This window comes from Dreissena polymorpha, chromosome 9, assembly GCF_020536995.1.
Source record: "Dreissena polymorpha isolate Duluth1 chromosome 9, UMN_Dpol_1.0, whole genome shotgun sequence".
In the NCBI taxonomy this organism is placed as follows: domain Eukaryota; kingdom Metazoa; phylum Mollusca; class Bivalvia; order Myida; family Dreissenidae; genus Dreissena; species Dreissena polymorpha.
In genome coordinates, this window is record NC_068363.1 from 80,448,099 (window position 1) to 80,471,536 (window position 23,438).

Below are 23,438 nucleotides of genomic sequence, written 5' to 3' on the forward strand. Positions count from 1 at the left end.
TAATCAATATTGTAAATCGCTCAAATGCGCTGTATGTATAACATTAGCGTTACCTGCAATACGCATACCTATATTTTGTAAAGCCCCTATAGTTATCAATTCAATAATATTATCATGTTTACTGTTTACTAATTATTTATTTTTGTGTTAATTCTTAACCGTTTCAAGATTAATGTATATGTTTTAATGGTTTAACTGCGTTTGATGTTTTGATTTCATCAGTTGGTTATTCTTACAGATATCAAGATGAAGCTTACAATCTTTGTGACAATATTTTTCTTGTTGAAAATGGACGCAGCCTTCCAAGGTAAATAAATCGTTTTTGTGTGTGTGTTTTTTATAAATACATCGCTCACTAATATTTTCGCAAATTCATAAGAAATCCATATAGGAATTTATTCATGTTCAACATTTAGTTATAAAGATTACCTTCATTTATAGTATTAGTTTATTTATTGGACGAGTAGCAAATGGAAGAATCATTCTAAGCGGCGGCGACGGTGAAAGCGGTGGCAGTTCTGGCAATGGCGGTCGTGGCGGCCGCGGTGGTCGAGGCGGCGGCGGTGGTTTAGACGGCGAACCTGGTGGAAGTGGCAGTATTTTCGGCGGCGGCTATGGCGGCAGTGGTGGCCGTGGAGGTCGAGGCGGCGGTAGTGGTTTAGATGGCGAGCCCGGTGGAAGTGGCAGTATATCCGGTGGCGGCCATGGCGGCCGTGGCGGCAGTGGCGGCGGTAGAGGTGGCGACGGCGAGCCCGGTGGTAGCGGCAATATTTTCGTTGGTGGCGCTGGCGGACGTGGCGGTTCTGCATTCGGCTTCGCCGGAGTCGATGGCGAACCAGTTGGAAGCGGAATTTTCATCGGTGGCGGCGCTGGTGGGCGTGGCGGTTATGCATTTGGCGGTGGCGGCGGCGGCGGTGGAGGCGGTGGTGGTGGCGGCGGTGGAGGCGTTGGTGGTGGCGGCGGTGGAGGCGGTTGCTGTTTTTGGCGGTAGAAGTTCAATGGATCAAATGCTCAGCGGAAACGATATGGGGCGAATAAGACAGCATTTATATCTCAAACATTTATAGCATCTGTAGCAAACATCTCGGAATGTTCTATTGCAATGAACATATGTACGAAATAAGGCTGAAATGTGTATAATAGTGTTATTAACATTTCAGCATGTCAGTTTTCTTTTTTTTTTAGTTTTCTTAGTTCAAGAGTACTGTGTATAATATATGTTTGGAATAATTCTTGCATGCCCTGTTTGCCATAACTTGCAAATTAAGGTTTTGTTTATAACGCTTTGTAATGTTACTTATATACAACAAAGTGAATATATACTGTCGAGATCTCAATCCCCATTAGTTCTAGAACATCTTATACTTATAGGCTGCAGTAAACTTGATTGTATGAAATATCACAAAAATGGGTCATTTTTGCTTTTATAATAATAATAAATAACTTACTTGCGTGAGCTCGTTTTGTGGTTTACCTTCGGCATTCTTACCATGACACAGCAGCACCGATGCATAGTTAGTTGTGTAACGTATTATGGGGATAAACGTGCCCTGGCCGCATATGCAATAAGATCCATTTTCTCATAACGCGGGTTTAATTGCACCTGCTACGATTCTTTTAATGCTTCCATAAAGCGATTGTACATGAGTCAATGTGATTGTCGATATATCAACTACTGGTATACAAACACATTTCATTATAATACGCATTATTAATATGAACTGTGGTGTGCCATTGGTCTTATGCCAAATGCTACAGTCTGGTCAGGAGCAACAATGTCACTCACTGTCTAATTACGGGGCGGAGAAGATTTGATAAGACCACGCACATTTACATACTGGTTTGGAGCTACACTTGCCGCATATGTCATAAGACCCATTTTCGCATGACGCGGCTATATTTACTTTGTCATAAAACTGGTATCCATATTTTTACTATGATGTTTGTCTGGGTAAACCAGGTACATTTATTATATCCATAACATCATTGAAACTGTCGAGATTTCATTCGTTTGTCTTTCCTTCCAACTTCTTAATACAGAGTATAAAAATATCGATGGGATTCAAATGATGCTTAATATAGTGACCGATAACATCAATAAGAAAGGAAGGATGCAAGAACTTGCTAAGTTCATTAGTCTATGTCATTCGTTGTTAATCTTTGACCTCTACCTTTGTTACCATTCTAGAGGCCACCTGTACACTCAATCTTGATGATACTTGTTCAGATTGTTCATTTAGACAATATCTAGGCCGAGTTCGAATCTGGGGCACGTGTTATCAAAAGCAAGGTCACCTTGTCAAATCTTAGAAAACCATTACCACTCTTGAAGCCACATTTAAAGGGGCCTTTTCACAGATTTTGGCATGTTTTGAAGTTTGTCATTAAATGCTTTATATTGATAAATGTTAAAATTGGATATAAAAAGCTCCAGTAAAAAATCAAAGTAAAAAAAAAATAAAGAAAAAAAGGTAACCCGCAGCAGGGCTCGAACCACTCACCCCTGGAGTCCTGGAGTAAAAAGTCTCCCACTTAGACAACTCGGTCATCCTTCCGGATACAATCACAGGTGTATTTTATACTTCATATGCCCAATCCTCGAAATTTCACAAAACGACAACAACAGAAACCTCCAAATTATTCATTCGTTTCGCGTTGCAACGCTTTATAATTTTTGGGTTTTTAAATCGTCAAAAGATGCTTATAATGGCTATTTTAGATCATGGTAAATGTTCAGTATAAGTGTTTCCTCATAAATATCATAACTAACAAGAAAATTTGCGAAATCTTAAACATTTTTTTTTCAATTTTGTAAATTTACCCAAACGTGAAAAGGCCCCTTTAAAACTCGATATTGAAGAATCTTTTTCATAATGTTTCTGTCGAGAATATCTAGACAAAGTTTTAATCTGAGTAATATGTGTCCGAAAACTAGATCATAAGGACAATCTTAGACAAACCATTTCATCACTCTAGAAGCCACGTTAAATGACTCAATCTTGATGAAATTCGTTCAGAATATTTATCCTCATATTATCTAGGCTAAGCTAGAATCTGGGTTATGTGCGTCAAATCACCACTTATAACCATGGAGGGATTATTGAAAACAAGGTTCAAACATTATTATTGATTTTTTATTATTGTTGATTTTCAACAAACATCTCTATTACAACATGAATAAACATATGAAGCATTGTGGTCTCGTACATATACTCAAGTATCGTATATATTTACTATGACTGCACATACACGTGTTTCAGGTATATACATGTACTAAGAAAAAACACTTTACTTGCTTAGGTATTAACATGGTATTATTATTTACACTGTGTAACGATTATATCTCAACCGACTACTCGATTTCTCAGGGTGTACGGAAATTACTCGGGGTGTATGGATAATACTCCATGGGCACGTGACCGCTCTAAGCCAATTGGAAACGGTCATTTTTGTAGGAGGTGAGATATTGTTACCAGAAAAAAAAACATTTTTGAGACGATGCTTTGTTATTTTTTAAAGAGTGAAAAGGTGACGGGACAAGCTAGGTTTAATAATATGAGAGTGGTACGATTGATTGATAACTACATTTAAAAAAATCAAATGGCCCGCAATGTTTGGCTTTTTTTCACAAAATTTCACACGCAAAAAAGAGAAAGGTTTAGAGAGTTAAATAAAAAGATGAAACAGAAACATCTTAAATTTCGGGGATACAGGCAAGATTCTTAAATGAGTTATTGGAAAGTTGTGCCGTTTTTTTATTATGTTGATCAATTATTGCATGTGTACGGAGTTGCTGCCTGTAACCCTTTTGATTAAGGTTAACAAATAAAATTGTTAGAGTAAGTTGAGAGAACGTGACATAAGTCTTGTTTACGAGTTGTATTGCGGCTGTTAAAACTTAAACCTTTTTGCAAGCATTAAAACATTACTGTTGAGTGGATTTAAAACGAAACCACGTTGAAAACCCTGAGACGAATTACAAATAACCATAACAGACAACACACATGTATTGGCATAAAATCGTGTTCCTTAATAATAATGTAGATTACGGGCGCTATACTTATGGATGATCGTTCATCGTCGGTTCGGTGCTATCTCGCTCGCGGTGATAACCACAGCCATGTCAATGAAACACCGTACCACGATATCATATCTCGTATCGCATTGTTGACTCAGTCAGCTTTAAAGCGTTATCCACACCGAATTTGACAAATAAACATATATTTTTGAACAATATTACTCATTTACTTAATTTTTTATTTCATTAACGTATGAAAATAAACAAGTGAACACAGACAATTCACAAGTAGATCTTAATTACTTATCTCCAGTATACGGGGCACAACTCTAATACCAATTTTCCCTTGAGCTCGGTTCACGGATTGCCTTCCTTTTAATGGGAATGATCAATACTGTGGGAAATGATTTTAGACTTGTATGTGCCAGTTAAATTATTTGAAGCTGAGGTTTCGTTTAATTCAGAATAATTTATAAATGCGCGATTATGTAAAAAAAATCCAGGAGATGTTATCCAATCGATAATATGTTTCACATATTTCGAAAAAATAAATGTGATAAAAACACTCGTTATACGTCAAAAGTTATCCTTTTTACTTAATTTAATCATTTAAGTAAGTAACAAGAAACATCACTAATGTAATTAAACGGATATGATGTACCAGGCGCCTGTATTGGCCCAGGGGTAAATGCTTCCCAAGGCTTGCCAATACAAGCGAGTTGCACGCAATGGCATTGTTTTTTACTTTTAACATATCTTAATCGCAAATATTTATATAAAAAACACACTTTATATGAAACAATATAAAAACTGCGTTACCGAGAAGAATTTATTGAACGTTAACTGTGTTAGGTGAAACAAATGTCTACATGTATTTGAAAAGTTCAACATAATGACGCCATGTAAATTAAATGCACGTGCATTTTCAAAAGTTCTTACCCGATGAATGCGGTTGTTTAGTTTGCACGCGTTGTTAATTCAGGTTTGTTATTATTCATCTGTTACAAACATTGAACTCTTTACATGGACTACGTGCTTGTTATTTTGCTCTAAGATTAGGCGTCTTTATATGACAATGGTTTTTTAATCAGCCTGTCAACTAGATCTACAAAGACTTTTAACCCTTAAAGCGCTGGAGCTGAATTTTAAAGGCCTTTGCAAACAGTTTGGATCCAGATGAGACGCCACAGAACGTGGCGTCTCATCAGGATCCAAACTGTTTGCTATTCTGATAGTATTCTTTGAAAAAAAATCGAAGAAAATGCTAATTTGAGAAATTCTGCAGACGACATTTTAGCAGACGACAAATTTCCCAGCATGCAAAGGGTTAAAGGGGCCTTTTCACAGATTTTTGCATATTTTGAAGTTTGTCATTAAATGCTTTATATTGATAAATGTAAACATTGGATCTTAAAAGCTCTAGTAAAAAATCAAGAATAAAATTAAAACAAGGAAAAAAAGTAGCCGGTACCAGGGCTCGAACCAGTGACCCCCGGAGTCCTGGAGTTAGTCTGAAGTAAAAACGCATTAGCCCTCTCGGCTATTCCGCCGAGTATACACAGAAGAAGTATTTTATACGTTATATAAGCAATCTTCATAGTTTCGTAAATTTATACGACAACAACAGAACTCTCCAAATTATTCAATCGTTTCGCGTTGCAACGCTTTATAATTTTTAGGTTTTCAAATCGTCAAAAGATACATATAATGGCTATATTGGACTATGGTAAATGTTCAGTAATACTGTTTCCTCACAAATATCATAACTAAAACGAAAATTTGCGAATCTGAAACAACTTTTTTCAATTTTGTTAATTTACCAAACCGTGAAAAGATCCCTTTAATCGTAAAACAAGTCTCATGTGTAAGCACTATAACGCCGTGTCTTTGCGCTAATTCAACGGGGAACAAATAACATAATGTAACGAATAAATTTAACATCTCATGAATTTCGTTAGTTGTGTGACAGACTATATTTAATAAACGGGAACATATTGAAATACAACACTTTTGTACATATTTATGGCATAATTGTATGTCTCCTGTGTTACTTTCTGGTTTTGCTCATTTCTTCGATGTTGACAAAATAATAGTCAAGAAACATGCATTCCTGTTCAACGATTGGCGCTGTGTCTCTTTAATGTATCAAGTACTATGCTATGCAAAAGCAAGTATATTCACTATCAGATGCTTAACGCGACTGTGATACTGACTAATAGCATATCAATTAGGGGGCGGAACTCGTATTGTGACTGTTTATGAATGTTTGGATGTGTAATGTGTATATATTCAGCGGACATTAACATGCATTTATATTTTTCAAAACAGTAGTGTCTGTATTGTTTGGTAAGGAGATTTTCATAGATTTCTTGTACAGCTACTTGATAGATATATATTAAAATAGTGTACAGATACATATAATTTCGACAAAATCACGTCTTATGTCAACTAATCCCAATGTTTTAATTACTAGTTTCGCTTGTAAATGAGACTCGTTCTGAGAAAACTGAGCTTAATGGAATTTAATGAAAATTTTCGTTTTAAGGATGCCTCCTCTACACGAAGATCCGTGAATGAAAAAAGTGTTGTCCACGATATCAGCACAGGCTAATCTTGAACGACACTTTACTCACATGAGAAGCGTTCTGAGAAAACGGGGCTTAATGCATGTGCGTTAAGTGTCATCCCGGATTTGTTTGTGTTCCATTTCTGGTTTAAATTAAGATGTACAAAGTATTTTCATGTTGGAAGTATGTTTAATTATTTCTCTTACAGAAACCAAACGCGTAAAAGGGTCTTTTCACAGATTTTGGCATGTATTGAAGTTTGTCATTAAATGCTTTATATTGATGAATGTAAATTTAATTGGATCTAAAAAGCTCCAGTAAAAAATCAAGAACACAATTTAAAAAAAGAAAAAAGTAACGCCTCAACAGGGCTCGAACCACTGACCCCTGGAGTCCTGGAGTAAAAAGTCTCTAAGTAAGACCACTCGGCCATGCGTGCTCATACAATGAAGGAAGTATTTTATACTTTATATAAACAATCCTCGTTGTTTCACAAAATATAACGGCAACAACAAAACTCCCCAAATTATTCGATCGTTTCGCGTTGCAACGCTTTATTATTTTCAAATTTTCAAATCGCCAAAAGATGCATATAGTGGCTTTTTGGGGGCACTGTAAATGTTCAGTTTAGTGTTTCCTCACAAATATCTTTACTAAAACGAAAATATGCGAATATAAAACTTTTTTTTTTAATTTTGTCAATTTACCAAAACGTGAAAAGGCCCCTTTGAATACATTTAGATATGCTCATAAACGATGCACTAACGGTTTATCAAATGATACGACATATACGCATGCTAACAATGGCAGTTATCACAAATCGTTCTTTTAATCATGTAAACAATTATGTCTGTCTGGCGACCGCATATTCTTCTGCATGCACTTACCGGTAAATAACTTGTCAAAACAGGCATCGCTAAACTTCCTTGCAAACATATCAACAAGAATGTCACCACACAGCCTTATTTGACGTGTATTATACTTGTATCTATTTTTTGTATATCATAAAGGTGGACATTCGCATCTTCAAATCGGCCAATCTCTCCGTCTACTTTTCGTGTCATGATCTTTGTTAATATAACTATTATGATAGTTAGCTTTACCCGACAAAAAAATCTTCTGAAATAAATATGATAGCAAGTATTTTAGTACAGTTATATATTTTTTTTATCTTTATATAATTGTGAATAATACCCCTACTTCAAGTGTCATTGTTTTCTTACATAGATCATTACACTTGTCTGTGTTTCCCAGGTCGGACACACACTTTCCGCTCACTCGTATCTGCGCCCATACGCTAGACTTCTCCTCCCATCCCAAATATGATGTCAGCAAGCGACATCCCGGGCTCAGGAGTGGCGACCTCCGTCGTCACGGCAACGGCAGACGACGCCGTAGGGTCCGCCACAGGAGAGGGCCACGAAATGAAACAGATCTGGAAGTTCATCTACATCGACATGACCTACGTGAAGAGTTTGTTCGGTATCTTACTGGCTGCCGAAATGGTAAGTACACGTTTGATGCGTAAGCAATATTTCAATGTTCCTCAGTCAACTCAGCCACGTATTTGTGTGTGAATGTACAGAGATTTACAAAACAAATCAGCAGACCGCGATCTTTTTGTAATGTGCATGGGTCTTATCAGAAATTTATTTTCGTTCTTTGAACACATATTAATCAAATCGACAATATGTTTCGGCTGTTTGAATGTACATTAGACTTACCAGTAAGGTATTCGTTGTTTGTATTCATATTAGAGACCTTCGTTATTTTAAAGTACATGTTTTGATTTAATCGTGTATTTACATCGTTTAAAGTGCCTTACGATGTGCGAATGTATTTCCATTTGTTTGAACAAACATCAGTCGATCATATGTGTCGTGTTCTGAGACAACTGGGTTGAATGCATGTGCGTAAAGTGTCATCCCAGATTAGCCTGTGCAGTCTGCTGCACAGGCTAATCAGGGAAGACACTTTCCGCTTTTATGGTATTTTTAGTTCAAAGGAAGTCCCTTCTTACCGAAAATCAAGTTTAGGCGGAAAGTGTCGTCCCTTATTAGCCTGTGCGGACTGCACATGCTAATCTGGGATGACACTTTACGCACATGCATTAAGCCCAGTTTTCTCAGAACACGGCTCATGAGAATAATTTCGTTGGTCGAATGAACATAAGTCGACTCAGCCACGTCATTCTGCTGCTTGAATGCACGTCAGTCGAATCAGCTACATGTGTTTTTTGGCTGTTTTAACCCATTTATGCCTAATGGACTCTCTCATCCTTCTAAATTGGATCAAATTATTTTCAAAATTAGGGATGTCTAGTATATTTATTTCTATATTTAGAATATTTCTTACAGAAAGCAAACAGCGCAGACCCTGATGAGACACCGCATCATGCGGCGTCTAATCTGGGTCTACGCTGTTTGCCAAGGCCTTTTTTCTAGACGCTCGGCATAAATGGGTTAATGCACATTGGTCTCATCAGCAACGTATTCCATTGTTGTAATGTACAATTGTTGCATCCGGAACTTTTTGTCGTTGTTTGAATTATATCGGTTTTCCTATTGTTTCAAAATACAATGTTTGATTTAGATATTGTCATGCATTGTTCGTTGTTTTAAGGTTCTTTATCAAATTAGCAACATAATTCCGTTGCAGTAATAGTCAAACCAGCAGTATGTGTTCTTAGTTTTAATTTTACCTCGTTTTATTAAGCGGCGTAGTTTTTTTTTCAATTTACATGGGTCAAATAAGAATTGCATTTCCGTTGTTTAACCGTACATTGGTCAGATCGGAAATGTATTTTCGTTGTTTGAATGCAGAGTGGTGCCATCAGCATCATATTTTAACAGCTCGAACGTATATTGGTCAGTTCAGCAAAGTTTGTTTAAATGTTCATTTTTCAAATAAGCAGTACATAGTGGTACACGTATTTTGATGGAGTCGCCATTAAATAACTTGCATAAACAGACCTTTCTAGTCGTTGTTATGGTCTATCTGAGCATCGTTCTGGGATAACTGAGCTTAATGAATGTGTCGTCTCAAATAAGCCTCTGTAGGGACGACATTTTCCGCCTAGACTGGTTTAATTTTAGAGGAGAGGCTTTCTATAAACGAAACATTCCATAAATGCGGAAAGTGTCGTCGCTGATTATCCTGTGCAAACAACACAGGCTATTTAGGACGACGCTTTACGCACATGATTTGCTTACAGGTGCTTTCACTACTCGGCTTGATATGCGTGTCGGTACCGACAGACGAGGGCTGTGCCTATCTCTACTCCTCTGCTTACTCATTCTACGAGTTCGTGGCCAGCTCCTGTTTCATCCTCAGCCTCGTCTGGTACATCCTTTACCTGCTCGCCATCACTCGCAAGCTGGGATTCGTGCGTTGGGACATAGCTGTAAGTACTGAGAGACCACAAAGATGTGAGAAACATTTCTACTTGTGAGTACTAGCGTTTCGTTCTAAAAGAGCATTTGGTTTATCCGCCTTAATTACACAAGCTTTGAGTTTTCAGTGTGAATTTAAAATTTTTAATTTAATCACATCGGATTGTTTGACTTAAATAGTTTGCACTTGCTTCTCTAAAAACGTACTGCCGGGCAGTTTGTTGAAAACCTTCATTTGAAAAATTTGACGACTTGCTGGCGCTACCTCTTTTTAAAAAGAAATCAATTTCTGCATACCCAATGTGTGGGTATGTATCGTTAAACAATCTTTTCTTTACGCCTTTAAACAATTTATTTATGTGCCTTAAATTCGCCATTCGTGTGCGGCTTGTTTGACGCAATTTGCGTGTCATTTAAGGAGATAGCTACCAATGGATTCTTCATTCTGTTCTTCCTGATCGCCTCCAGTGTGGTAGCAGCCAAGGCGTGTCGACAGGGCGGATACAACGCGGCGGCTGTGAGTGCGCAATCCTGATGTCAATTTTACGTTAAAAGTTGCAAATTAATAGTCAGAATAACGTCATCAGTTTCAAACATATCGTAACGTTGCTTCACGTGTTTATATGATTTGTACGCCCCCGAAGTAAGGCATTTAGTTTTCGCACTGTTCGTCCGTCAGTCTATCCGCACTGTTTGGTTTCCGTTGTTTAACTCAAGCAGTATTTTTCCGAGCGTCACCATGTTTTCTGACAATTAACATAAGCATAAAATGTCGGCCAAGTTCAATAACAAGCCAAATCTCAAGTACCACTTGTCTAAATCTATGCTTTGTTTTCTTTAGGTATTCGGGTTTTTCTGCATGATTGTGTTAGCCGGTCACGAGTTCTTCTGTGTACGTCAATTCCTGGAGCGCCGACAACAGGCTTCTGCACAGTCTACTTCAGCCGACGCAGCGGATGATTCATCAAAAGATTAATAAGACGCCTAACAAACATATAGACTTTACATCGGCCCGATATTGGCTTTTGCATCGGACTTAGATCGGACATGTAACACGATGCGATATCGGCCGACATAGTCACCTGCACACTGCCGTCATTTCACCTTAATTATCCCGAAATTCACATTTCTCGGCCCGACATCGCGCCGATATAAATAATATACATTAGCTAATACGTTAGGTACTGCCATCATACAGGCAATATCGGGCCGATATCGACATGCTTGATGAGGCGCCTTTTTTACAATTTTTTTTCAACTTTTATTACTGTGTTCACCTTTGTGTTACCTTTCTAACCTTTGTTCCCTAGTATTTTTCATTTGTAAAGTTGAATTCTGTTCATTTAACATAAAACATACAATTTATAAAAATTTATAATAACATGAAAAAATCATATGGCAAATCACCTTATAACAATGTATGCTTGATGCCCTTAACTTAATATTTTTTTCCTCAAACATTTATTGCGACCAGTATGCTGGCTGCGGTAACAATGTACAAATATGTTAATTAGTCTTAAAAGTTTATGTTTTTATATTGTTGTTCTTTTGCTCGTTCGTTGTCAATTTTGCCTTGTCTTCATATAGAATTGTACCCCATTGATATTCTAGGTTGAGATATATACGGCGCCTCGAAGATCAAACCCCAATAACCCTGTGTAAAATTTAAGAACATTCGTGCCTACACTACATTTCAAATCCATGAACCGTGAAATTTTACCAAGGTCGACTACTCTGCTTTGAATGTTTATAAAACATTCGGATTAGCTTCGTTTGCACATACATGTTACACCATTTCGCGGCGCCCAATGGGGAATTATATTGTCCGGAATGGCATAAACACAAAAATAATCATTTGTAAGCATAGCTTAAAAGAATATTTGTTGGAATTTATGGAATATCGATTTTAATTCACTTGTTATCATAGAAAAAAAATCACACGTGGCTGCGACAGTAGTGAAAATACTATTTTATATGATCAGTCGTGAATTAAAATCGATATTCCACCAAATCCAGCAAATATCCTCTATGTAATACTGGCGTTATCAATTGTACAATCGCTTTAAGGAGAAGCATTAATAAACTAGCCACTGATTCTTCCGATTCAGCACTTAGGACCAAAAGATGTTATTAAACGATTCAGACATCTAATAGTCTGTATATTTGTACTGGGACACGTACACATACTTTGGCATGTTGTGAAGTTTGTCATCAAGTGCTTTAAATTGATAAATGTAAACATCGGAACTACAAATATCCAGTACAAAATATAAATAAAATAAAAAGAAAAAGGGTTATCGCCGCCTCGTCTTGAACCACTGACCCTGGAGTAAAAGTCTAGAACCGAAGCCCTCCGTGCTGCTTTAAGTATGGTATACTTAATATAAGTAATCCATGTATGGAAACAAAAAATAGCAATACAATCAGAACTCTCAAATGTATTCAATCGTTTGGCGTTTGTAACGCTTTATTATTATATAAATGTCGAACGATGATTATTCGTAAACAAAAATGTATGTTCAGTATGAGTTACAGTCATTAGTGTTATTTCGCTCACATATGTACATCGTTAATTCACTTTTTGAATTCGTGACACAAATATTTGAAAGTTTTCATTATGACAAACTGTGAACAGGTCCCATTAATGTTTTCGTTTATTAATGCATCGCTAAAACTGGTGTTGCCAGTGATAAACGGACTTGTATAAGATCATAACTGATTTCGCATAACCTTTCCCCTGCCTTAAAAAGGGCCACCAGGAGTAAATCTAGTATACCTATGACACGTATTGAGAAAAACATATTTAGACAAATCGTAATTTCTGCCCAACCCAAATAAAGCTGCCCAGAGCATAGGGACCCGGCACAAAAAAAATCAAATATGATATATAATATATAGATAAGGGGTTTAACATGCCAAATAGGTAGAATGTCATAAATTCAACAAAAGAGCAAATTACAAAGTCATTATCGTTTAAAATTTATAAACCTATATATAAAATTGTAGCTAAATATCATCTGCAAACGTTGGCCATACAAAAATTGGCCTCAATTCAACCGTTTAAGAATAACAAAATGAAAATTCGGACGAAATCAACAGTTTTCGCTAGGTAAGACACAAACCCGCACTCCGATCTAACCATAACCCTTCGTGTAAATGCGTGCTTACAAACAATACTGTCACAATTTATCGGTTTATATTGATGAAAAAGAGTTAAATAAACAACTTACCCCTAAAAACTAATTCCAATACAATCAGAATGAGTAAGTATTTTTCATTTAGTTACATCCATTCCGTGACAGTAATCAGCGGTCGCCATTTGTCAAAGCGTCGTTGTTGTTGTTGATTGTGCCTGGCTCTAGCAGCTAATTCACTGCAAAGCAGGGTTCAAGAGCATGAATGGCGACTTTCGTTTTCAAGTAAATAAAATAGGGTTAAAACAGTTGTTGCAAAGAAAATATAAACTTTTGGAATTAGTTTTTAGGGGTTAGTTGTTTATTTAACTCTTTTTCATCAATGTTAAGCGATAAATTGCGATAGTATTGTTTGTAAGCACGCATGTACACGGGTGGTTATGGTTAGATTGGATTGCGGGTTTTTGTCTTACCTAGCAAAAACTGTCGATTTCGTCCGATTTGTCAGTTTGTTATTCTTAAACGGTTGAAATGAGGCAATTTTTTGTATGGCCAACGTTTGCAATTTTATATATAGATTTATAAATTTTAAACGATAATGACTTTGTAATTTGCACTTTGTTGAATTTGTGACATTCTGCCTATTTGGCATGTTCAACGCCTTGCCTATGGCCCAGAGCATTTGTTCTTGATTTATCTCGGATCAAATGAAGTGATCATTCTGCGGAATAATGCAACTAGGGAGTGACGCAATTTTCTATGCTCGGCTATGCCGTACCAATTTGGTCAAAAGTACAAATACGCCAACAGCTAAAAGTAGATGTCACTGCGGTGACAAAATTGTTACCGCGGTGACAATGTGTCACTGCGGTAACAATTTTGTCACCGCGGTGATATCTATTTTGTCACTGCGGTAACAATTTTGTCACAACGGTGACAAATTATGACTGTTGGTATATTTTTATGCCTGCTGTTACATTGAAATGTTTGGGTCAGTTTTCAAACAATCATTTTCCCCGTAACAAACCGAGATTTTTTCAAGAAAATAATTAAATATTTAACAAAAGTTTAAATTAAAACCAATACGGATGAATAAGGATTAATTACTCATACATGGATCTTTAAAAAAAGAATAATACTTGATAAATTAAGTTGATATAGATTTATTCTTAGTAAACCAGCAACTTTTTAAAGAGATCGCCAGCTGTTTGTCACACTTATCGGTTTGAGTAAATGAATGGTTAGTGAATCGTACATTTTATTTGTTAAATTACACGTATTGGCATATCATCTGCTTTAGCGCAATTGACCAGTCGCCAAAGTATCGATCGCTCCGCCCACATTCTTCGATCAGCCAATCAGATATCGATTTTTCACACACCCCTCAGCAACGCTTATCTGGTCGCCATTTTGTCAGACAAACAAAGCGTATCGTACATATGGAATGGACGTAATTTTTAAGAGTTTACACAGACTTTATATCAAGTGCATGATCATTACTGTTCGATCATTATTCAAAATTGTAGGTGCTATACATACTTTATAAAAGGTTATTATTTTATCTTTATTTCTTGAACATATGAACGAGTAATGAGAAAACAAACACAATAAATAGTGTATTATGAGTGTAACCACACTAGTTGTGTGTTCTATAAAACGTGTTATACCGTTTGATGCACAATATTAATAAGCAATTTGGGCAACATAATAATTGCCACACGTGCTTATTAATCTCAGCGTAATTGTCGATGATTAATAAATGACAGTATGTTGCGTGGATCTCAGAATGAATGAACATTAAGGCATTGTTAGGTACTGTACACAAGAAAAGAAATATTTAATTACTTAAATGATTTCAAATTATATATTTATTTTCTGTGGATCATAAACAATGGAAATCATTATAAATTGTTAACTTAAATATTGTTTTAACTAAAGTTAAAAGAACAAAAAGGTGATTTCAACGCGGCTTAGCTAGCTCAAAGCGACTTCAAGTGTAAAATGTAAGGCTTATAATACAACAACAACAACAACATTTCTTATACAACATATATTGATACGGGGAGAAATGTGAAAATTGCAATTAACATGTAAGGGCCATCTTGCTATAAATAAACAAATGCATAATATGCTAAATGTATTCAATTCAAATGTTCGTGAACAGCACCGTAATACCAAAATTTCAGTTTTCGATAGTGAAATGTAGCAGGTTCCCATTAAACATAAATGAAATAAAATGCATACAAGATCTGTTAATGAAACCACGAAATTAGGCCTGTATTATATTATGGTTACAATCAAAATTTAATTTATATCTAAATTAAAAAAAATCGGTGTCTTTTTAAAAATAACACAATAAAACAAAGATCTAAACATCTTTAATAAACAAAAAACCCATCATGACATGGATGTGTCATTTGCATTTAATAAAAATATTTTCAAAATTATATATGAATAGCAACCGGATTCACTGCCAGACGGTTTTAATACAAGTTCAAAATCAATATGAAATAAATGCTCATTTTAACCACTGATTTTTCATCAACTTCCTATAATATGTATAAGAAACGTTTCTGATAGTTAACTCATTTATTTTGATTACGCCATTTCTCTCTAAAGCATTTATGATTGTATTAAAGTTGTACAAAGCAGTTTAGTTTAGTGTGCGGCTTTAATAAAAAGAGCACGATACATCGTTACAAGTATAGTATTTCACTCACGTAATGCGCTATAATTGCGATCTGCTTGTCGGAGTTTTCTAATCACTAGACCACGTGACTATGTGGGTGGAGCGATCGATAATTTGGCGACTGGTCAATTAGATCATAGGGAATCCATTGTTAAAGACTTGTGCCATTAATCCTTCATCGCTTGTATAACGGTCCACTGCCTTCTCGGTACACCCGGTTTTATGACACTTATCCGGCTGTAAAAACGCGCACAGACCTTTAGGCAACGGAAAATAATACAGAATCTGAAATTGTCATTGATGTTATAACATTACCATAACAAAAGGTATACGCAGATCTAGCACATAATTTAACCACTATAAAAAAAAAATATTTACAAAAAAATACCTTTTTTTATTTGTCGATTTCGTGATACATGATTAACAATTTAACAGCTTAAGTTCGACACACTTTCTTATTAAGAGAGTTGTAGGATTGATAAATACATTTTTTTAAATCAAAATAAAATCAGAAGGCCCTCAATAATTGGCTTATTTCACAAAATTTCACACACAAAAAAGAGAACATTTTAGAGAGTTAAATAAAAAGATGAAACAGAAACATCCTAAAATGTCCGGGATACAGGCGAGATTCTTTTAATGAGTTATTGCAAAGTTGTGCCGTTTTTTTATTATGTTGATCAATAATTGAATTTTTACGGAGTTGCTGCCTGTAACCCTTTCGATTAGGGTTAACAAATAAAATTGTAAGAGTAAGTTGAGAGAACGTGATATAAGTCTTTTTACGAGTTGTATTGCGGCAGTTAAAGTTTAAACCTTTTTGCAAGCATAAATACATTACTGTTGAGTGGATTTAAAACAAAACCACGTTGAAAACCCTGAGACGAATTACAAATAACTATAACAGAAAACACACATGTATTGGCATAAGATCGTGTTCCTAAATAATAGTGTAGATTACGGGCGCTATACTTATGGATGATCGTTCATCGTCGGTTGGTTGCTATCTCGCTCGCGGTGATAGCCACAGACATGTCAATGAAACACCGTACCATGATATCCACAGTAGATCCAATTTTTATTTTACATTCTCTTGTTCAGAAATACCTCAATGAAAATAAGAGGCTCTATGTCATTTACGTTGACATGATGAAGTGTTTTGATTCCATTTATAGAAATGCACTGTGGTTAAAAATGTTTAAAACTGGTATTGATGGAAAATTACTTAGAATTGTTAAAGATATGTACCAAAAAGTTAAATCGTGTGTTAAGGTATGCTCTTCTTATTCTGAATATTTCAATTATGCTGTTGGCTTACGACAAGGCGAGGTGATGTCACCTCTTTTGTTTTCACTATTTGTTGAAGATCTAGAGTTATATTTGCAGTGTGACATTGATGCCGGCTTAAGTATTGATGATTTAACTTTGATTTTGTTGTTGTTTGCTGATGATATGGCTATTATAGGTAAAACTCCTGAGGAAACCCAGCGACATTTAGATCTTTTGTTTTCATATTGTAACACATGGGGTCTTACTGTAAATACATCAAAAACTAAAATAATGGTTTTCCGAAAACGTGGGGCGTTATTAGCAAACGAAAAATGGACCTATAATAGCCAACCAATAGAAGTAGTCGATGATTTTAACTACCTTGGTACTGTTTTGAATTACACAGGAAACTTCTGTAAAAACATTGAACATCTCAATGGAAAGGCCTTGAAAGCTTTAAATGTTCTATTTTGCAAATGCGACGACTTTGATCTTTCGCCAAAAACCCTTTGTCAACTATTTGATGCATTTGTAACACCAATACTTAACTATTCGTGCGAAGTTTGGGGTTACACCAAATCTAAGGAACTAGAAGGATTCACCTTAAATTTTGTAAAAGATTACTAAGAGTAAAAAGCAATTCGTGTTCTGCTGCAGTATATGGTGAACTGGGCAGATATCCTCTATATATACACAGATACATTAGAATAATTAAATATTGGTTTAAAATTAAAGACAGTGATAATATTATACTAAGTGTTGTTTATAATGAGGCTCTTAAAGATTGCATTTTAATGGCAAGAAAAATTGGGTATCAAATGTGAAAAAGCTGCTCAACGATTACGGGTTCACTTACGTGTTTGAAAATGGTCACTATGTTAACACAAACACATTTCTAACTGAATTTAAATGTAGAGTCATAGATTGCTTTAAACAACACTGGCTTCAAACACTTGAAAGTCCAGTTTTAATATTGTACAAAGAATTTAAATTATCGTTCGAGTATGAAAAATATTTAGATGTTTTACCTAAAAGCCTCAGATTTTATTTCTGTAGATTAAGAATGTCATGCCATCCATTAAGAATTCAAACGGGTAGGTACATTAATAATCGCATAGCAAGGAAAAAAAGGTATTGCAGTTGTTGTAACTCACGTGATATAGAAGATGAATACCACTTTATGTTAATCTGCCCTTGTTATAACGATATCAGGAAAAAATATATAAAATCATATTATTACCAGCGACCATCAGTATATAAATTCCTAAGCCTTATGAGAACATGTTCTAAAAAAGACGTTATTAAGTTATCGGTTTTTGTGAAAGAAGCTCTTTTTACCAGAAAGTCCTTATTGAATGTTGTACATACACGGTGCCTATACCACGTGACTTTTTAAGATCTGTGTGGGGAGTAAAGTGTCAACAAATGCGCGACGATGGTAAGATTTTTATGGATAACTTTTTTAATATGTCACCATTTTCAATGGGATAAAGTGGAGAGCCCGCTCATACATGAGAGCTTTCTATAGGTATCATGATTTTATAAAACGAATAAGTATTTTTTCAGTAAAGTGCAACCGCGCGTTTGAACGGTTAGAAAAAGGTTGGATCAGTGTGGGGACATTATTTTATTATGACACAGAAACATCACCTCTGGTGAAATTAAGCAATAAACTTTATGGGCGGAGCTTACACTATATCATTTTGCATTCATTTTCAGGTTTCTGTTGTGTATTTACGAAACACAATTCAAGAAAAATATTCTTACAGTAATATGATCTGTGTGGTATACGTTTTCAGAAGGATCTGTGTGGTTTACTGTTTTAAAGGGATCATTTCACGGTTTGGTAAATTGACAAAATTGAAAAAAGTTGTTTCAGAATCGCAAATTTTCGTTTTAGTTATGATATTTGTGAGGAAACAGTATTACTGAACATTTACCAAAGTTCAATATAGCCATTGTATGTATCTTTTGACGATTTGAAAACCAAAAAATTATAAAGCGTTGCATTGCGAAACGATTGAAAAATTTGGAGAGTTCTGTTGTTGTCGCTTAAATTAACGAAACTACGAAGATTGCTTATATAAGGTATAAAATACTCATACTGTGTATATCCGGCGGAATAGCCGAGAGGGCTAATGCGTTTTTTTCTTCAGACTTACTCCAGGACTCCGGGGGTCACTGGTTCGAGCCCTGGTGCAGGCTACTTTTTTTCCCTTGTGTTTATGTTATTCCTGATTTTTTACTGGAGCTTTTAAAATCCAATGTTTACATTGATCAATATAAAGCATTTAATGACAAACTTCAAAATATGCCAAAATCTGTGAAAAGGCCCCTTTAAAGTTTTTCATTTCTATTCAGTTGTTTAAAAAAAACGCTTATCAAAAATGTATTTGAAACTGGATTTTTAAATGCGATAGTAAGTAAAACATATAATGGCTATACACTACGTTTGCACCGCTTGCTGAACTTATACATAACTATGATATACAGGCATGCTATACAATCCCCATCATAATATTAAAATCTTACAACGGAGCATCTTAAATCGATGACAATCCCATGCCTTCCTTAAATAAGAGTACACGTTATGTTATTGTATTAAATTCCATTCTTAGATGGTCGCTTTAGCGACCGTCTAATGTGCTTGATGTAAAATTCAGATCGATACGGCCTGGGTATGATTAGCCCAATTCCCGCTTACACTACGCGCGAAGAAAGAGTTGTATAATTTATGAAAGAGGTTTGAGTTCTCCAATTATGTTTATTCACAAATGGAAACATTATATTAATATCGTGTTAAACGCAATAGTTTCGAATGGTGTTTTATAGAAAAGAAAAAAAGAAACAATGATCGTATTGCACGTGTCGCGGAGGAGATTGTTTATGAATGATTAAAATAGTCCACTTTCTGCTGCGTCTGCGTGACGTAGTATTTTCGCTCATCTCATTCATAAATCTGAGGCTGGCGATAAACAAAGGGGAGTCCGGGTGAGAATTACGCACTAGTATAAGGTTACGCTTGTTTATATTCACATGTCTCAATTAATAACATGTTGACCACGAGTTCAACAATTATTACAGGGATACGATAGACAACATAAAAATGATTCATTATCGCTGAAACTGTTAAAAAACATTTAAATATAACAAGAATATTCTCTAAAAAATGTAGTCTTGCTGTTTTGAAATAAGGTTTGGAATTTTGGTTTCTAAATAACTTAATTAAAAACAAAAGTTTAATTATAGTGTTTTTTACTTTTAGTCGCATATTTACCGCATTATAATGTGTGTTATAATAGGCAAACCATACATTAGTAAAATTCAATTTGCCTTCGCACATAGAATGAATGGGTCAATTAGGTGCTGCGTTTCCTTTGCTTACTTCAGTTAGAGGTCAATTCTTTACGTAAAAGCAATCACAAGGCCCCGGCTTCAGAGGAATTGCGGAGCGTTCTTACATAATTAAAGTCGTTGTCGCATGGTATTTGCGTTTAGCGTCCTATTGGGTCACGTGGTTCTTTTTCGCGGGTGTTTTGGCATTCATGATATGAGGCTATTAATAGATGCGCCTGTCGATAAACAAAGGAAAGTTTACGGGCGATAACAACGCAATAGGTTACGCTCTCACATACAATTCAATGACGTAGTACAGGTCGTAAATTGAGAGATTTGGGAAAAAGTTGACGCTTATTTATATTCTCAATTTATAAAACGTTGAACATAAGTTCAACAATAACTTCAGCGAAATGATTGACTAAAAAAAATCATAATCGCTTAACCCGAATATAACAAATAATTTATAATAATAATACGAATGACCTGTTTCATAACCTCGTTGAAGCTACTACATCGGGTATTTCTGGAAAGCGTTCTTGGTTCTCAACACATAGCGGCGATCTTTTGTATTTACGGGTGCTAGCAACGCAATAGTAGAAGCTTAGTAGAAGGTTTAGCCTGTTTATATTCACAGTTCTCAATACATTGACAGTTGGATATGAGTTCATCAATTACTCAGGCATACTATAGGCAACCTCGAAAATGCTTTATAATCGCTAAAACCGAAAACAACTAAATATATTATATTAAATATATTTATAACAATTTTAAAAATGTAGTCGGCGTATACGCCGACTTTGAAATAAAGTTAGCAATTTACTTTTCTAAATAATTGAATACAATTAAACAAAAGTTAAACTATTGTGTTGTGTTTTTCACTTGTAAGCTGCATATTCACCGCATGAAATGTGTGTTAGCATTGTCAAACCACACATTAGTGTGAGTAAATAAAAAATATACTACGGGAGAGCACTTCATATGTGTCCTCATATGCCTTGTTATGAGTATCTTTCTTCATTATCGAAATATATCGTATGTTTATATTTGATTTAAACGCAGTTTTCTTTCGTCACATTTAAATCACACGTCAATAGCGCCGTCATGCGAAAATGGGTCTTATGCGTTTCGGCAAGCGTTTGTTAAACCCAACATGTGCTCTTGCGCAGTCAGGCCATAGGCGACGCTGTTCGCTTTAAAATCACTCAATATGTTATGTTTCTCCTTACCAGAAGGAGGGATAGCTGAGTGGGCTATTTATATGATGGGCGCATATGGAATAAGACCCATTTTCGCATGACGAGGGTCATTACAAATCTCATTGCGAATTGAAAATCCCACATTTAAAAACAATGCTTTTTGATACAAAATTGAATTCAAAATAGCAAACTTGTTAATAATGGCAGCCTATCGACGCATTAAGGAATGATTTCCAGACGTGCTGACCAAGTACGGCAAACATTGTGGTATGATAATTAAACGATTTTCTCTTATCGTGACACTATACTATTTCGCTAATGATTGTTTTCTCATCTTGGAGGCGAAATTGAAATTCTGCGAGATGGATTGTAACGCGTAATTGTAACAGGGCCACAATTTGTGTCGTTTGAGCATACAGAGAGTAGTCCGGAATTCCTTACACTGAACAGTGCTACATCCTTTGAATTGAGCACATACGCAGTGATGTAGCAAAAATTCAGAGGTTGTATCTCGAATCAGCATATTAAATATTCGAAAATATTCATGCGTGTCTGTTGGCGTTATGTTAAAGTCACTAAGATGAAAACTGAAACAGCTTCGCCTAAAAGCGCATTAGTGCTCTATACCTATGTTTATGTTAGCGTTGTTGACACCGTGTGAACTGCTCGGGTAACAAGTAAAGCATAAACAGCAATGTTTATATACTTTTATTCCTCCATATACAAGATACGAAGATTATTGTATATTTTGAATTTGTATATGGTGTCAAAAATCAAAAGTTTTGTACACGGAACTTTCATTATGAATTTATATTCTTGGTGAGATAGTCATTTGATATTAGAAACAAGAAATATCTTTAAAAAAGATATACGGCGTTGATTGTGGTCGATGTTTATGAACGATCAAAAGTTATCTCTATGAGATAAAAAGTAGCGGATGCCTTTTTTGTGCGCAGTTCTTAGCTACATCATAAGCAAATCAATTACGGGGTGTTGCGCCAGATTTCGTGGCTTATTTTGCTTTATGTGATATTATTACTCAGATATCTATATTTACAGAATAGAAAAACACAAGAAACATGAAAATAAACGAGTGCATATAGGTCAGCCGGCAATACTCGAATCTTATTTAATTGCATAATTATAGTATAGCGAATTATTGTGCTCATGCTTAATAAACTGGTCTAAATGGATAAATATTTCTAATTAATTTTATAAAAATTGGTCCTTATCATGCAAATGTTGAAACCATATCAAAAATCGATGATTGACATACCACAATAATATCGCCGAATATCTTTATTTAGTATCTTTCTGATCAAAACAGACTTAAAGTGCACAAAGTTTACGAGACGGCGTTTATATAAAGATTTCTGCAACTGACCGCAAACTGACCTTGATACCTTGCGGATTGGAATGCAATGCATTACAGTCACTACGTTATTGTCAGTAAGACCGGTGTAACACAATGATCGCAACCCCTTCTGCGAACTCCGGTGATGAACTGTATATAAACTCTGACTTTCACAAATGGCCGCGCATTGACCCGAACCTCGCGGGTTGAAATGCAATGCAAGTAAGTACTAAATATGACAACATAGCCTTTAGTATAAACGCTTTTGCGCTGGTAATTCTCTGAAAATAAAAGGTGAACGCACAAACTGTATTTATGTCGAAAATTGATTGTAAAACTGTTCTATCTATTGAGCCTTTTAATTAGAGATAAAATTGTTTCATGCAGTAAAACAGTGTTACAAAGACGCGGATATGTTTCCAATGTTCTGGTGTTATACTCAAATCAGCCAATGGAATAAATGAAGTGTATTCATTCGTA

General features: G+C 35.5%; 2 protein-coding genes across 4 annotated transcripts in view; both read left to right on the forward strand.

Annotated features, from left to right (window-relative positions):
• The first annotated feature begins 240 nt into the window (after nucleotides 1–240).
• Nucleotides 241–7,886, forward strand: LOC127846215 (uncharacterized). The gene is made up of 3 exons (XM_052377387.1): nucleotides 241–307; nucleotides 468–914; nucleotides 7,840–7,886. The coding sequence occupies exons 1-3, from the start codon at nucleotides 247–249 to the stop codon at nucleotides 7,884–7,886; spliced, it is 555 nt and encodes a 184-aa protein (XP_052233347.1). The 5' UTR covers nucleotides 241–246.
• The window catches only part of LOC127844569 (CKLF-like MARVEL transmembrane domain-containing protein 4), a 30,641-nt gene continuing 13,399 nt past the window's right edge, over nucleotides 6,197–23,438 (forward strand). The window contains exons 1-6 of one of the 3 annotated variants that reach the window (XR_008032813.1): nucleotides 6,197–6,364; nucleotides 7,840–8,090; nucleotides 9,800–9,988; nucleotides 10,396–10,494; nucleotides 10,819–11,482; nucleotides 11,589–12,274. Coding sequence is in view for 1 of the 3 variants with exons in the window: in XM_052374926.1 (XP_052230886.1) it covers nucleotides 7,908–8,090; nucleotides 9,800–9,988; nucleotides 10,396–10,494; nucleotides 10,819–10,953 (606 nt within the window). In the remaining 2 variants the exon portion in view is untranslated. Of the gene's footprint in view, nucleotides 6,365–7,839; nucleotides 8,091–9,799; nucleotides 9,989–10,395; nucleotides 10,495–10,818; nucleotides 11,513–11,588; nucleotides 12,275–23,438 lie in introns of those variants that run through there. The other 2 variants (XM_052374926.1, XM_052374928.1) reach the window with 2 other exon arrangements.